This window comes from Nomascus leucogenys, chromosome 6 (assembly GCF_006542625.1).
Source record: "Nomascus leucogenys isolate Asia chromosome 6, Asia_NLE_v1, whole genome shotgun sequence".
Taxonomy (NCBI): Eukaryota; Metazoa; Chordata; class Mammalia; order Primates; family Hylobatidae; genus Nomascus; species Nomascus leucogenys.
The window spans coordinates 4,794,121-4,807,815 of NC_044386.1; the positions used below are offsets into that span (position 1 = coordinate 4,794,121).

Sequence of the window (13,695 nt, forward strand, 5' to 3'; positions counted from 1 at the left end):
ACAGGGTGAGGAAGAAACGAAGGAATGAAATCATGATAACCACAGCCAGCCCTTCCCGAGCACTTCCTCTCTGCTAGTCCTCCCAGCCTGCCCAGCACTGCATAGAAAAGCTACTGTGACCATCTCCCCTTTGCAGAGGAGAGAATGGAGACATTGGTGTCCAATGATTTCCTGAAGGCAGTCCAGCTGGCAAGGTTGGAGCTGAGATTGGGAACCCAGCATCCTGACTGCAGAGCCACCGCTTCGCCACCAACGCACCACAAGGCCTCAGACACAGAAAGGCTGTCCTGGGGCAGTCAGCCAGCCAGGGTCATGGACCAGGGCGAGACTTCACAAAGAACTTTGATTCGTGTTGCCCTGTTGGTGCCTGGTTATAACTTTATGGATTTCTATATCCATAGGCAAAAGCAAATCTGCTGAAACACAGGTACATTATGCTGAGCCCAAAAGGAAGCTTCTAGTGATGTTACTATATTTAAGAAATAGCCTAGCTCTGTGTCTGTGAATTGAGGAGGGTGATGTTCATTGTCAACTGGTCAACAAATGTTTAGTATTTTTGCATGTGCTCAGTCCTGTGAGTTTCACAGAGGCATTGATGAAATGTCAAATTATAGAGCAGAAGTTTTGTGGACAGACAGAATGGCCCTCTCTAATGGAAATGAGGCTCTAGTCCTAGTCAAGCCACCTGCCTCTCACCCTTGCAGCCTCAGGAGATTTGAGTAGGAAGTTCCACCTACAGTCTAGCTTCCTCTAGTGTCTTATTCATTCTGCAGTTGCAGTGATCTTTCTAAAATACAAACCCGGGCCACACACAGTGGCTCACGCCTGTAATCCCAGCCCTTTAAGAGGCTGAATGGGGTGGATCACCTGAGGTCAGGAGTTTGAGACCAGCCTGGCCAAAATGAAGAAATCCCATTTCTACTAAAAATACAAAAAATTAGCCGAGCGTGGTGGTGCATGCCTCTAATCCCAGCTGCTTGGGAGGGTGAGGCAGGAGAATGGCTTGAACCCCGGGAGGCAGAGGTTGCAGTGAGCTGAGATTGTGCCACTGCACTCCAGCCTGTGTGACAGAGTGGGACTCCAGCTCAAATAATAATAACAATAATAATTTTAAAAATAAAAAATAAATATAAAATAAAATACAAACCCAGTATAGACACTTCTCCAAGTCCGGCCTCCCATGGCTCTCCATTGTCATTTGCTTGGTACCCAAATGCCATCATGTGGCCTCCATGACCCTCCAGGACCTGCTACTGCCTCCTCCAGTGTCTTCATGGGCCCTGTCCTAGCAGTCTTCATTCCTGCTACACTGAAGGCCTCCTTGCCCTGCTGTCACCATAACCTTTCACTGTTGACTTCCTGCACAGCCTATCTTAACGTTCACCCCTTCTTGGGACACATTTGTTTGTCATCCCTCTTCATAGCCATTCTTAATGTCCAGGGAGGCCCTCAGTTGGGTCTGGCAGGGTACACAGGCTTGTGGTGCCTGGCCCCTGGGCCCCACATGGTGTCTGTGACAGGGATAACAGGCATTCCCTCATTCCCTTCAACACAGCGAATGCCGTGGTTGGAGGGCAAGGCACAGGCGGTGCCTCTCACGGGCATGGAAGCCACAGTGACCCTGTGAGTCTAGGGGACCCAGTGAAGGACATAGAGATGGAGGGCACCTTGACAGGCCATTTCCTGGCCTGTGTGCAGGTGGCAGGAAGAGGCTCTGATGGTGTCACGGTTTTCTAGCTCTTTTTTAATTTATGAGATGTAATTCCTAACATTATTTTTCTGATGATGGTGCTGGCACATTCTTAGCTCGATGGGTGTGGTATTGAACTTGAGGACAGTTAGGAGTCACTGCCTCGTGTGGCTGTGTGTTCCCAGTTTCCTTTCTCGGTTCTCTCATGCAAGTCCTTTGTGTGAGAAGAAAATATTCAGTGGGTAAAGTGGCCTCCTGCCCAGGACGAAGCCCTCAGAGCTCTTTCATGCTGTTTCCTCTTGATCCGCAAACCAGTCTCTCTCATTCCCTTAAAATATGTGATTTCATTCTTGTCATCCTTGCATCACAATGTCTCTCTTCAGCACTGTCAGAAAAGAGCTGGCCAGAGAGCACCCCAGGCCGGGTTTCAGGAGCTGAGGTGGGCAGGTCTGTCCTGGAGCTTGGATACTATGAGAGGGGGCTTCTCTGTCCTGAGATCGTGTTTCCATCCTTGTCCGTGCCTTTCCAGGGTGCTTGCAGTGAGCTTGCGTTCCTTTCCTTTAAAAGGAAAAAGAGTTTACTATATTGCTGAGGCAGGGGCCACGTATAGGGCAAGACTGCCAAATTGAGCGTTTGGTAAAAAAGCAACCAGTGGACATGTTAGTTAGGTACTTGGAGTGACCAAACGAACCCTTAGGTCTGGACGTAAAGGAAGCAACACCAGAGATTTGCCATCCTGTGGTATGTTGCCAACACAGCCCATCTTTACTCTAACAGCTGAGGGGCCCTTTCCTGGGAGCTTTGAACTCCTGGAACCGCTGACACACTGGGGCTTGTGGACATTCAGAGAGGTGGGGGATGGAGGCCGCAGGTGCATGTGCGTGAGCCCCGTGCCCTGGTAAATGGGGAGCCATGGAGAATTTCAAATATTATAGTAATGCTGTGTGCTCATGTTCTCACTGAAAACACTTCTTCTTGGCAGCAGAGTGGAGATTGGCTTTTGTCAACTCAGACTCAGAAGCTAGGGGACAATTAAGGAGCAATTCCTGTGAAAAATGACAGGGATCTTGTATTGGAGTTCTGCAAAGAACCAGAACCAATTAGATGTGGATGTGCCTGTGTGAGGTAAAGGCTCTCCTGGTTGCAATCATCTATAAGACTTCTAAATAAAACGAACTTTAATTCTTTAAAAGCCTGCCTGTTCTTTAGCTGACAACGAGACAAAGGAAGATTTATTTTAAGGAATTGGCTTATGTGATTGTGGGGACTGGCAAGTCCAAAATCTGCAGGACAGATCAGCGGACCAGAAACCCAGGAAGGAGTTGCAGTTTTGCAGTTCAAGTCTGAAGCCCAGACTTTTTTGGGGGATACCTCCCTCTATTCAGGCCGCCAACAGACTGGATGAGGTCTACCCCCATTACAGGGGTCATCAGCTTTATTCAAAGTCTACAGATTTGAATGTTTATCTCACCTAAATATGCTTTCACAGAAGTGTCTAGAATAATGCTCAGCTAAATATTTGTCTGCTGCAGTCTAGACAAGTTGATACATGAAATTAACCATCACAGACCTGGACTCAGCCAATGAATATCAGATACACAGGAGGGAGTAGTTTTTCTGGAAAATCGGGAAGCAGAGTCTGTGTGATTTGGTGGGATCAGGAAAAGGCTGCCAGGGGCATCCCACTTCTAGGATGACAGGAAGAGCAGGTGACAGGAAAGGAAGAGGGAGCAAAGATGGGGACCACTGGCTCTGAATGCCCATTACCCACCAGACAGAGATGTCTGTAAGCAATGGTTTATATGGCTGTGGAGCACAGAGAAGATGCAGGTGTCAATACCAGACAGAAGAGAAGACCTCTTACTCTGATGAAAAAAGTAGAGGGAAAAATTATTTTTAAAAAATGCACACACATACCTGAAACATTTATTTTCACCTAAAAGACATAAATGTGCATTCATTTGCTAATTCTTTTAATTATGGCCCAAGCATTTTTTTGAGTAGGGTCTGCCTATGGAAGGATCTAAGTGGATTATTTCATAAAACATGCTCACTGCATATAATTTCCAGTTTGAGTTTCTTTAAAAAAGGATGAAACTTGTCCCATTTATCTTGAGTGGGAAGTCATTTTAAAATTTGTATGTTTCCTCAATATTTTACTTTTGTCTCAGCCACACCTAATTTGACAGCAATGCCGTTTAATGACTGGTCTCAACTGAGTCATTCCAAAGATTTAACTTCGTTTTCATAGAAACAGCTCTTCTTTTCTAATGCTCATGTTTCATAGCGCTACACCAAATTTAATTATATTACATAATTCCAATAACAAATTCAGCTGCCATAAACAGATTGGAGGACAGATTCAGCCCATTCCCTGTGAGCCCTGGAGTGGCAGCAGAAGGATGCTGACATCCCTGGGCAAGGCTGGCACCTCACCCACTGGCGCTCAGCATGGTGTGGGCAGCCACCAATGTGTTTTGCCAAGGGATGAAGAGGCGCAGTGAGTCTCATGTGTCAGCTCAGAATGACTAAAGAAGAGTTTCTAACAAGGCTGGAAGTAAACCAGTGGGCAGGGACGAGCCCATCCAGGCAGCACATCTAGTGTCCAGAGATGAACGGAGCAGACAGGTAGAGAGCCACTAGGACAGAAATAGATCCAGAGAATACTCTAGTGCTCTGCCCTCCAGAGAGTAGAAAGCCGAAGGGTCTCACACAGGAAGCGATATACCCAGTGGAAAACCACTTGTGTGCTTCCATGTCAGGGTAGCAGAAGAATGTTTGTAACCTGAACAGTCATCAGGACATCCATTACAACCTTCTATGTCCAAATACAATGTAAGTTTAAGATCTTGCCCTGAGGGTAGGACATCCTTGGCTAGGAATATCTCCACAGTTCTTAAGCTGAGTTGTTTAGGAGGCTTGAAAGAACGTTAATATTGGAGATCATTACCTTTACTTTTCAGACACCTATATTTCAATATTGGAAGAGTCAGTATATAAGGAAGCGGCTGTGGTCCATCCCAGCTCTGAAACCCCTTTGGTTCTGGGCGGATCCCTCTTTGAGAAGGAACTCAAGCTTCCATGACTTTGCACTCACAGAGGCTGAGTCACAGGCTCTGAGCCAGCAGCCTGCTGCAGACACAGGACTGTAGACACAGGACTGTAGAGTCAGACTCTTCAAAATCAGGAGGGCTGTGCAGAACCAGAGAGCCTGCTCCACAGAAGAGCTCAGATGGGCTTTGCTGAGATGCCAATGACAGGGAATTAAAGCATCTGTTTTTCTCCAGAAGAATTGATTGACCAGACTCCCCGCCCTCCCCAGTTTTTTTATTGGCACATCCTAGTTAGTCCTCATAATGGTTAAAAAATAAAATTAGTACAACTTTAATACAAGAAATTGAGGCCACAAAGGGGAAGGGAGGGTAGCTCAGAACTTTTGTGGCCAGTCTCGGGGATTTTCTGAAGAGCTGGATGTTACATTTCCAAAATCATGTTTCCAAAGCTGCCAGTCATCCAGGCCCCCAGGGCTTTGCACAATTTCAGATTCCTGACCCTTAACCCCTAAGAGCCAAGGCCGTCCAATGTTTCTGGTTCTGTATGTTTCTGGTTCATACAGAACAGGAGCGAGACCAGGAATGTGCAGGTGTTTGAGAGCCCCACGGCAGCTGCCCCTTTGTGCTATCGTTGGGCATGAGAACTTTGGATGTTAAGCTTGGTAAAGAGGAGGGAGTTACCTCTTACTCAGACAGGACTCAGCCTCAGATGTAATTAGGTCTAGATCGTTAGGTTGCCTACCCGTGTGTTACCACCCCAGTAGTTTTTAGTCCACAGCAAAGGTATTTGTAGTAGAAACCGTTGGCTCAATGGGTGGGTGTTGAAGGGGCACAGAAGCGGCAAGGGAGAGTTGAGCTTCCAGCCCAGAAACCTGAAGAGGACAAAATACTCTCGTTCTTTTGAGTAGAACAGGAATGATTCTGATTGTGACAACAGCGCCGTTTTGGAGAGGGGACTGGCAGTAAAATGTGCATCTCCTTGCTTCTGGGAGCACAGTCTCCACACACATAAGACAAGGCTGGTAAACGTGATCAATGCTGGAGCCCTTCCCAGCACATAGAGGGCAAAGATGGGGACCACTGGCCCTGGATGCCCTTTACCCACGAGACAGAGATGTCTCTAAGCAATGGCATGTATGGCTGTGGAGCACAGCAGAGGATGCAGGAGTCAACACCAGATAGAAGAGAAGACTTCTTACTCTGATGAAAAAAGTAGGGTGCGTTGCTCTTTCTTCCAGTCTTCCCTGGAAAGTGGGCAGAGGGGCAGCCTCCCAAGAACCAGAGTGCTGTTGCCATTTAGAGTTGACTGCTTTCCCTTTTAAAGGGGAATGCAAAAGCCCCCAGTGTTCTGCAGAGGAAACCCTCAGACCAGGGGTTTTTGTTGAACGAGGGAATTACTGAGGCTGTCTGTTCTGAAAAGCGAGGTCAGTTCCTTTGGTCTGTGTGTCTCATAATTCCATGTTCCTGTCTGTCCCCCATCAGTAAAGCTCTGTAGATCATACCGATTCCTTTTAAGATAAGCTCTGATGACAGGGTGGTGAGACAGGAAAACCTGGTGAAAATGGCATGCTGGCCTCAGAGTAGTAACTCCTCGCACACCTTTGGCTCCTCACAGTCCCTGAAGTTGACGCCCACAGCGCCGCCGTTGTGAGGAGCTTTGATGTCCTTGGTTTGGCTGTGTGTGCTTCAGCAAAGAAATCCTGCATTTAGAGGTGAAAACAATTCAGGGTCTTTGTCTGGCTCATTGTCAATCTCTCCTTGGGTTTCACAAGTCGGGCAAAGTGGTTTGACTTCTGAGACTGAAGAAAATGAAGTGACTGTCAAGTTGCAAGCTTCCAAATGCTCACAGCGAGCCCTGGAGTGCTGGGCCCTGTTCCTTGCCAACCAGTCATCAGAAATGGGCTGTCCGTTCCCATGTGAAAAACCAGACCAGACCCTGGCATTAATTCCTAGATGGACACCTCCCAGGAGACAGCCCAAGGGTCCTGCCCTGCCAGGCAGTGTCAGGAACATCTATGCAAACCAGCTGCAGCTGGGAGGGATGAGCTGGCATGTTGCTGTCATTTCTGATGTCCCGACTGCTGGGTTTTTGGAGGATTTGATTTCTGATGTACTGACTGGTGGACTTTAGGAGGATTTGGAGACTGGAGTGCCTTGCTCCAGAAGGCATCGTGTGTGGGCACAGTGCAATCTGTCTAATAACTCGTTCTACCTACTGTGCTCATTTACCTACTTGGTCACGGAGATCATTGTTTATTTCAGAGCTGGACTTCTACCTTTGAACTTGCTTGGAGTGTAGCTGGCACCAGGTGATACTGATGAAGCGTCCTTTGTCCTAGACCCGTAGCAAATCCCCAAGCCAACCGAGGAGGATGGCAAGCTAAAAAGGCCCTTGGCCACCTGCCCGACAGGCTTAGGACATCATCGTCTCCCAAGTTCTGCTGATCCTGGCCTCTGTACTTTCAGCTTACAGCCGGCCTGCACTCTTAGTTAATTTGTTAACTAATGTTTTCCCTGTGGAAGAGGCAGCTTTTTCCAACTGTCATCTCTTTATTGTTGAATGTGCATTGTTATCTTTAAAACATTAAATTTACTTACATTACATTAGATCTCAAATTACACACGTGAAGACGCTGCTATTTTATATGAAGACAAGGTTGTTGTGTCTTCAAAAACCAAGTAGTATTGATCCTGTCAGACCATGTTGGCAGCTTTCTTGACCCCTGGGCCATTGAGTCTGCAGTGTGTGAGTATCTGGGTATGGTCAGTGACATGAACGGTTTAATTTAGAACAGCCTACTGGACAGTTGTGACCCATACACCAGCTTGCAGAAGTCAAGAGTCCCCACGTCTAAGTCTGATGCCGAAGAGGCACCACCTAGCGAATGCTGTATTCTAATGTTGCGTCTCACGGCATCCAGCACCCACCCCTCTGGACTAAATCCAGCTGGTGCTGGAGCCCTGATACTCATCAATGCCTCGTGTAGGTTTCTGTCGTGACAAGGTTTCTGCCCCATTGTTATTCTCTGTCTTTATTGTGTTATGAGAGACTCCTGCCTAGAATTCTTAAGAGTCATTCTTGAAAATAGAACAACAGAGTGCTGGATGGTGAAACTTCAAAAAGAATCAGCAGACAAAAGACACTGAAACTAAATTCTAAAAGGGAGGGCTCAGGGAGACTTGCTGATGTGAAAGCCACAGGCAGAGCATGGCTGCCCTGGTGGGGCTTGGCCCTAGGCTGCAGCTCCGGCCCAGCCCAGGGCTGGCCTCTGCATCTGAATTGTCCTTACGACACATAATCTGCTGGTGTGGTGCGTCATGACAGGGGACTTTACTAAACCCTTTTTGGAAACTTGCATTTTCAAAGAAAGCATTACATGCAAAAACTGAAACGTCATTTTAATTTTGTTTTAGCGGGGAAGAGGGAGTCATTTTGTTGAGAAATGACTAAAGACTGTTTGGCATTAGGGATATTGTGTATTGATTAGATGGTACCAGGAAATCCTGGGTAGACTGTTGAGTGGAGGCTGTAAACCTTGTCACTTTTCTGGGCAGTGTTGAGAGCCACAAAGGCGCACCCTGGGAGGGAGCCTTGGGCAGTGGAGGTCCTGAGGGCCAGTGGGGACTGCGTCTCCAGAGTCCTGCCGTGGAAACTGACTGATTTGGGTAATACCAGCCACTCTGCATTCTTCCAGTTGATGGACTTAGGAAAACCAAAACAAAGCGAGAACCCCTGTGGCCACTGGTGGGCAACTGAACACAGCTTGTTACTGTTCATGGAACCCGCAGACATTAGCACAGAAGCTTGCGTGGATTTTGACTCATTCATGAGCTGAAATGAAGACATTCCCCTAAAGCTCGGTTTTTTAAATAAAACAGACACTTGGTGTTTCCAGATGTGGTATGAAGGAGCTTTGTTCAGGAGGACTGTTTGAATGATGTGCAGCTAAGAGAGAAGGCAGAGAATGGATTGACCCAGTTGGAACGTCTTAAGATGGCGGAGACAGAAGACTTAACAAGGCGGTGTGAAAAGCTCTTGAATAGCCAACATGTCTTTTGCAGCCTCAGTGTAGAATACCCATTGTAATTTAGAAGGCTGCAGGATTGAGAGAGCAAATGTAAGAAATGGGAGGAAAGTTAAAAACAACAGGAAAGCACACAGAAGCGGCAACAAAGTAACCGAGAGGCTTCTCATGCAGAATTATCACAGCCGGGAAGCCAAGAATCCATTTTTCATGATGAGGATGTGTATGTAATTTAGGTGGCTTAACATGGAATTAAAAAAAAAAAGAACCACTAATTTTGTTGACACTGAAAAATTGAAGCGTTACCACAATCCATATAGGGCAACTCCTCCTGCAATGCTGACATGTTTACTTTTTATGCGTACACAAATTTACATTTTAGTCTTTTTACAATTTTCTTAAAAGTATAATTGAATCTTTTCAGTAAAAATACTTCGTATAAAATAATTCAAGGCTTCTACAAACCAAAGTAAGTAAAACAATCATGGCACTCAGTCTAAAGGCCGTAAGTAATGTGATGTGGCTATCAAGGGTTCGGGGTGGGATCACTTCTATTTCCCATCCAGGAAGTAGCATCAATTTCCCTCTCCTTCAAGGTTCTACCACCTAATTCATCCTCAGGACTTTCAGAAGAGTCCAGACCGTGGCTCTAAAATTACTTGAGTCACAGACTCCCTGGAGAACTTGAGGAAAGGCACTCATCATTTTGCTCAGAAATTACGTCCAGCCAGGCCTGTACAGAACTGGAGCAGTTTCAGGATGCTCCTGGATCTCCTGGAGCTTGAGGTCCAAAGCTTTTTATCTGTATTTTCTTACTTAGGTATCTGTATACCTCGATCCAGATTGTGGAATTAGAGACACTGAAATGTGTTTATAAAGGCTTTAAAGTGTAAGAAAAACGCTTGTTTTGGACAATGAATTTTTATTTTTATTTATTTATTGTATTGTATTCCATTTTTTGAGACAGATTCCTGCTGTGTCACCCAGGCTGGAGTGCAGTGATGCAATCACAGCTCACTGCTGCCTTGACTTCCTGGGCTCAAGTGATCCTCCCTAGTAGCTGGGACTTCAGTTGTGTATCACCTCACCCAGCTAATTTTTGTATTTTGTGTGTGTGGAGACGGGGTTTTGCATGTTGCCCAGGCTGGTCTCAAGCTCCTAGGCTTAAGCGTCCTCTTCCTAGGCTTATTCCTCCTGCCTCAGCCTGGAATTACAGTGCTGGGATTACAGGCGTGAGCTACTACACCCAGCCTAGACACTGAATTTTTTGAATGCTGAATAAAACTTGCATATACTGCCTACTCTGAACCATGTTAAAAATATGTTTACACACAGAAAGCACTGGAAGCAAGAGTGAGGAAATCAGCGCAGTGATGTTCGCAGAAGGGATCATGGCGGGATTTCCCTTCTCCTTTCTGTCTCTCTCTATGTAACTTGGTTCCACAAATGCCATTCTCGAGAATACTTCTCCCAAGTGCCGTGGCTGCTGCCAGAGGCACCTCCGGAGTTCCTGGCCAAGCCCTCTGGGCTTCTGCTTTGACACCTAACCTGAGGGTACTGTGGAGTTCAGTGTGGGAGCACAGGATGGAGGGTCAAAGGAGAAGCCTGGGCATCTTCACAAGTCCTCGGGTTTACCCTGAGATTCAGGAGCAAGTCACTGTTGCCCTAACTCTACTCAGCAATGCTGTAGAGTGGAAGACAGGATGCCCCTGCCCTGGGTCCTCAGCACAGACACAGCTGCAGGCACAGCCTCGCAGGCGACCCCTAGGTGGGACCCCTGGTGCCCTGCACTGATGCACTTGCAAGGAGGTGATGAGGAAGCCAGCTCCCCTCCCATCCCCTTGTGACTGGCCCAGAGGGGTTGCACAGGGAAATTAACATGAATGGAAATCATCAAGTCCTCAGAAGTGACTCCAGGAGGCAGCTCAAGCCCTCCTGCCCAGTGAGTCCCTGTTATGGGGCCATGTTTCTGCCGTCCTCTTGACAACCTCTCCAGGGTGCACACCGAGCCCTCCTTCAAGTGGGCTTGTGCGAAACCAGCTGAGGCTTGGTAGACACACTCAGGCTCAGTGTCTTGATCAAAGGTGATGCCACTGGGCAAAGCCTGGCTCCGACTCCACTCTGCACCGCATTACCTGACAATACGCATGTTGATGGGGGTATACTTTTATCACCAGGAAAGGAAAACACATGTAGAAGCATCAACAGCTGCTAATAAATTGAAAGAAAGATAATCAGACATCATGAGCCTCCTGCTGGAAGAATGCATGATCACTTATGAAATAATCATATGAGAAAGTAGAACCAGAATCTGAAGAAGCCTCTAGAACCAACCACTAAAGAATTAAAAGATGGAGGACAGAGGAACACAAGAACCAACACCACAGAGATGTAATTCCAAGAATCCTGTAACCAGCAAAACACACTGTGGAAGATTCAGGAAGGGAAAGATCCGGTTCCTTTAACAAATGCATTGAACATAAAAATAAACAAAATTTAAGGGAAAGTCTAAAGACTAAAAGAGAAGATGTGACTCTGTTGCACAATCTGGACTTTATTTGGATTCCTCAAACAAATATATTAAATTATGATATTGATGACACAGCTGGGAATTGGAACACTAGCCCTTCAGGGATGTTAACAAATCATTAATACTCTAGATGTTATGATGATATTATGGTTATGTTTTTTAAAAATCCTTATTTTTTAGAGATGCATACTGAGATAGTTTCATGTCTGGAATCACCTTCAAAATGCTGTCAGGGTTGGGGGCATACACTGAAAATTGTGAAAGCTGAGGGGACAGAAACCCAGAGGTGTTTTATTTTTTATATGTTTGAAATTTTGCATTTTTTAAAAAAGAAGAGAACAGACACACTGTGCCGAATAGGGTTCTTTCCAAGTCCACTGGAACCCAAAAGCTAGAGGAAGGGAAAGAATGGCAGATCGTGAATCAGGATCAGGGAGGTGGGAAATAGCAGGGGGAGGGAGACTCCGGTAGGAATGCTCACCCGGGAAAGGTGGAACTGAAAATGACTGCACACACACAACCGTGGCTGGGAAATCTCGCCGCCACCTCCACATCAGATGTGGGGCCGCTTCTATCAGAGTGATGGAGCCATCCCTCACCGAGGTCTCTTTGTCCCTGCCCAGCTGGTCCGTGGGGAACTGGAGTGCCTGCAGTCGGACGTGTGGCGGGGGTGCCCAGAGCCGCCCCGTGCAGTGCACACGGCGGGTGCACTATGACTCGGAGCCAGTCCCGGCCAGCCTGTGCCCTCAGCCTGCTCCCTCCAGCAGGCAGGCCTGCAACTCTCAGAGCTGCCCACCTGCATGGAGCACCGGGCCCTGGGCAGAGGTAACCAGGGCGGGGTTGGCATGGGCGGCGGCAGGGCCCCTGCATGATCTGCTGTGTTGCACATGGCCCTCACTAGGTGCTGATCCTCACTGTTCTGTGCAGTGCTCACACACCTGTGGGAAGGGGTGGAGGAAGAGGGCAGTGGCCTGTAAGAGCACCAACCCCTCGGCCAGAGCGCAGCTGCTGCCCGACGCTGTCTGCACCTCAGAGCCCAAGCCCAGGATGCATGAAGCCTGTCTGCTTCAGCGCTGCCACAAGCCCAAGAAGCTGCAGTGGCTGGTGTCCGCCTGGTCCCAGGTAGGTGCACTGGTCGCGGGGGAGTGAGGTTGACCAGCTCTTCCCTCTGGACTGCCTCTTCTCTCCTGGTTTTTCTCTTCCCACTCCTCTCTTTTCTCCCTTTTTATCTCTTCTCGGCTTCCTTGCACTGCCAAATTTCTGGTCCACCAGCTTCGGACCACCCTCTCAGCTTCCGTCAACTTGTCAACTTCATGGGGTTGCTTTATCTCCTTTGGCTTCTGAATCGTGTCCTGGGAGCAAATCTCACAGTGGCATCCACGTCATCATCACTGGTCCAGCGTGGAGCAGAGGACGAGAGGGTTGAGGGGGTGTGAGCATGAGAATAGGGGTTCACTCGTCTCACTGACAGCAGGGCCCTGGAGACTCACCTAACTCCTGGGCAGGTGTAGCCACATTCCAGGAAATGCGCGCTCCTGGAGAGCAGGAAGAACATGGGTTGCTTGGGAAGAAACAGTACCCATTTACTGAGACAAGTTTCCGGGGTCAGCTCTTCTGTTTGTGAAAGGAAACTCTGCTGTTAGTTTTGTTGAAATCGATCACCTGTTGCTGCAGGAGGCTGGGAAGCCCTTTCCTCTGCACCATTCAGGAGCTGTCCTGGAGCTCTTCATCATGGGAATAACGTTGGAATCATGAGTTTGGAATACTGATGGTTTCGTGACTAGCTTTGGACCAAGTGGTTCCAAAAGCACTTTGGAAATCTTACACCCCACAGAGTGGTAACAGCACCACCTGCCAAGCATAAGCCTGTCTGAACGGGGTATTGAGAGATCACTGTAACCCAGAGCTGCGCCTCTGCATTTCCACAGCAGTCGTGGGAAGAAAGCTCTTCCCTGATGCCATGCTCCTCAGGGAGGGACGCAGATCTCATCAGGCACTGCGTTTTCTCCACCCTCAAATGATGCCTTCTTTGTTCAGATTGGTAGGAAGTGCCAAGCAAGGCATTGAATCCTGTTGAGACTCTGTTTTCAGTTTGTTACTAAAAAATAACACTCTTGCTCGCTGAAGTGAGCTTGCCATTGCTAACAATGCACTTCAGGTCCTCTTTCACCTGGAGGGTAGGAATGAGTGTCCCACACAATGGAATGCACTGTCATTGGAAAAGACACATCCCCGGGGGCATATCCCTAGAGTCAGAGTCTACAGAAAATAAGCGACGTGGGCTGCATAATCTATGGGCTGTGTCCAGGTAGAAAGTCCTTGCCCTGAAATTTAATACGTGCACACACACATCCCACACCACACACACACGTCAGAGCTTCTCTCTTAGGCCTGGAT

The 13,695-nt window shown here is 47.6% G+C and overlaps 1 protein-coding gene across 1 annotated transcript in view; it reads left to right on the plus strand.

Moving 5' to 3' along the window:
* Positions 1-13,695, plus strand: part of ADAMTS16 (ADAM metallopeptidase with thrombospondin type 1 motif 16) — a 163,485-nt gene that overhangs the window by 135,266 nt on the left and 14,524 nt on the right. The window contains exons 19-20 of the mRNA XM_003263214.2: positions 11,922-12,123; positions 12,226-12,420. Coding sequence (XP_003263262.2) covers positions 11,922-12,123; positions 12,226-12,420 — 397 coding nt within the window. The remainder of the gene's footprint in view (positions 1-11,921; positions 12,124-12,225; positions 12,421-13,695) is intronic.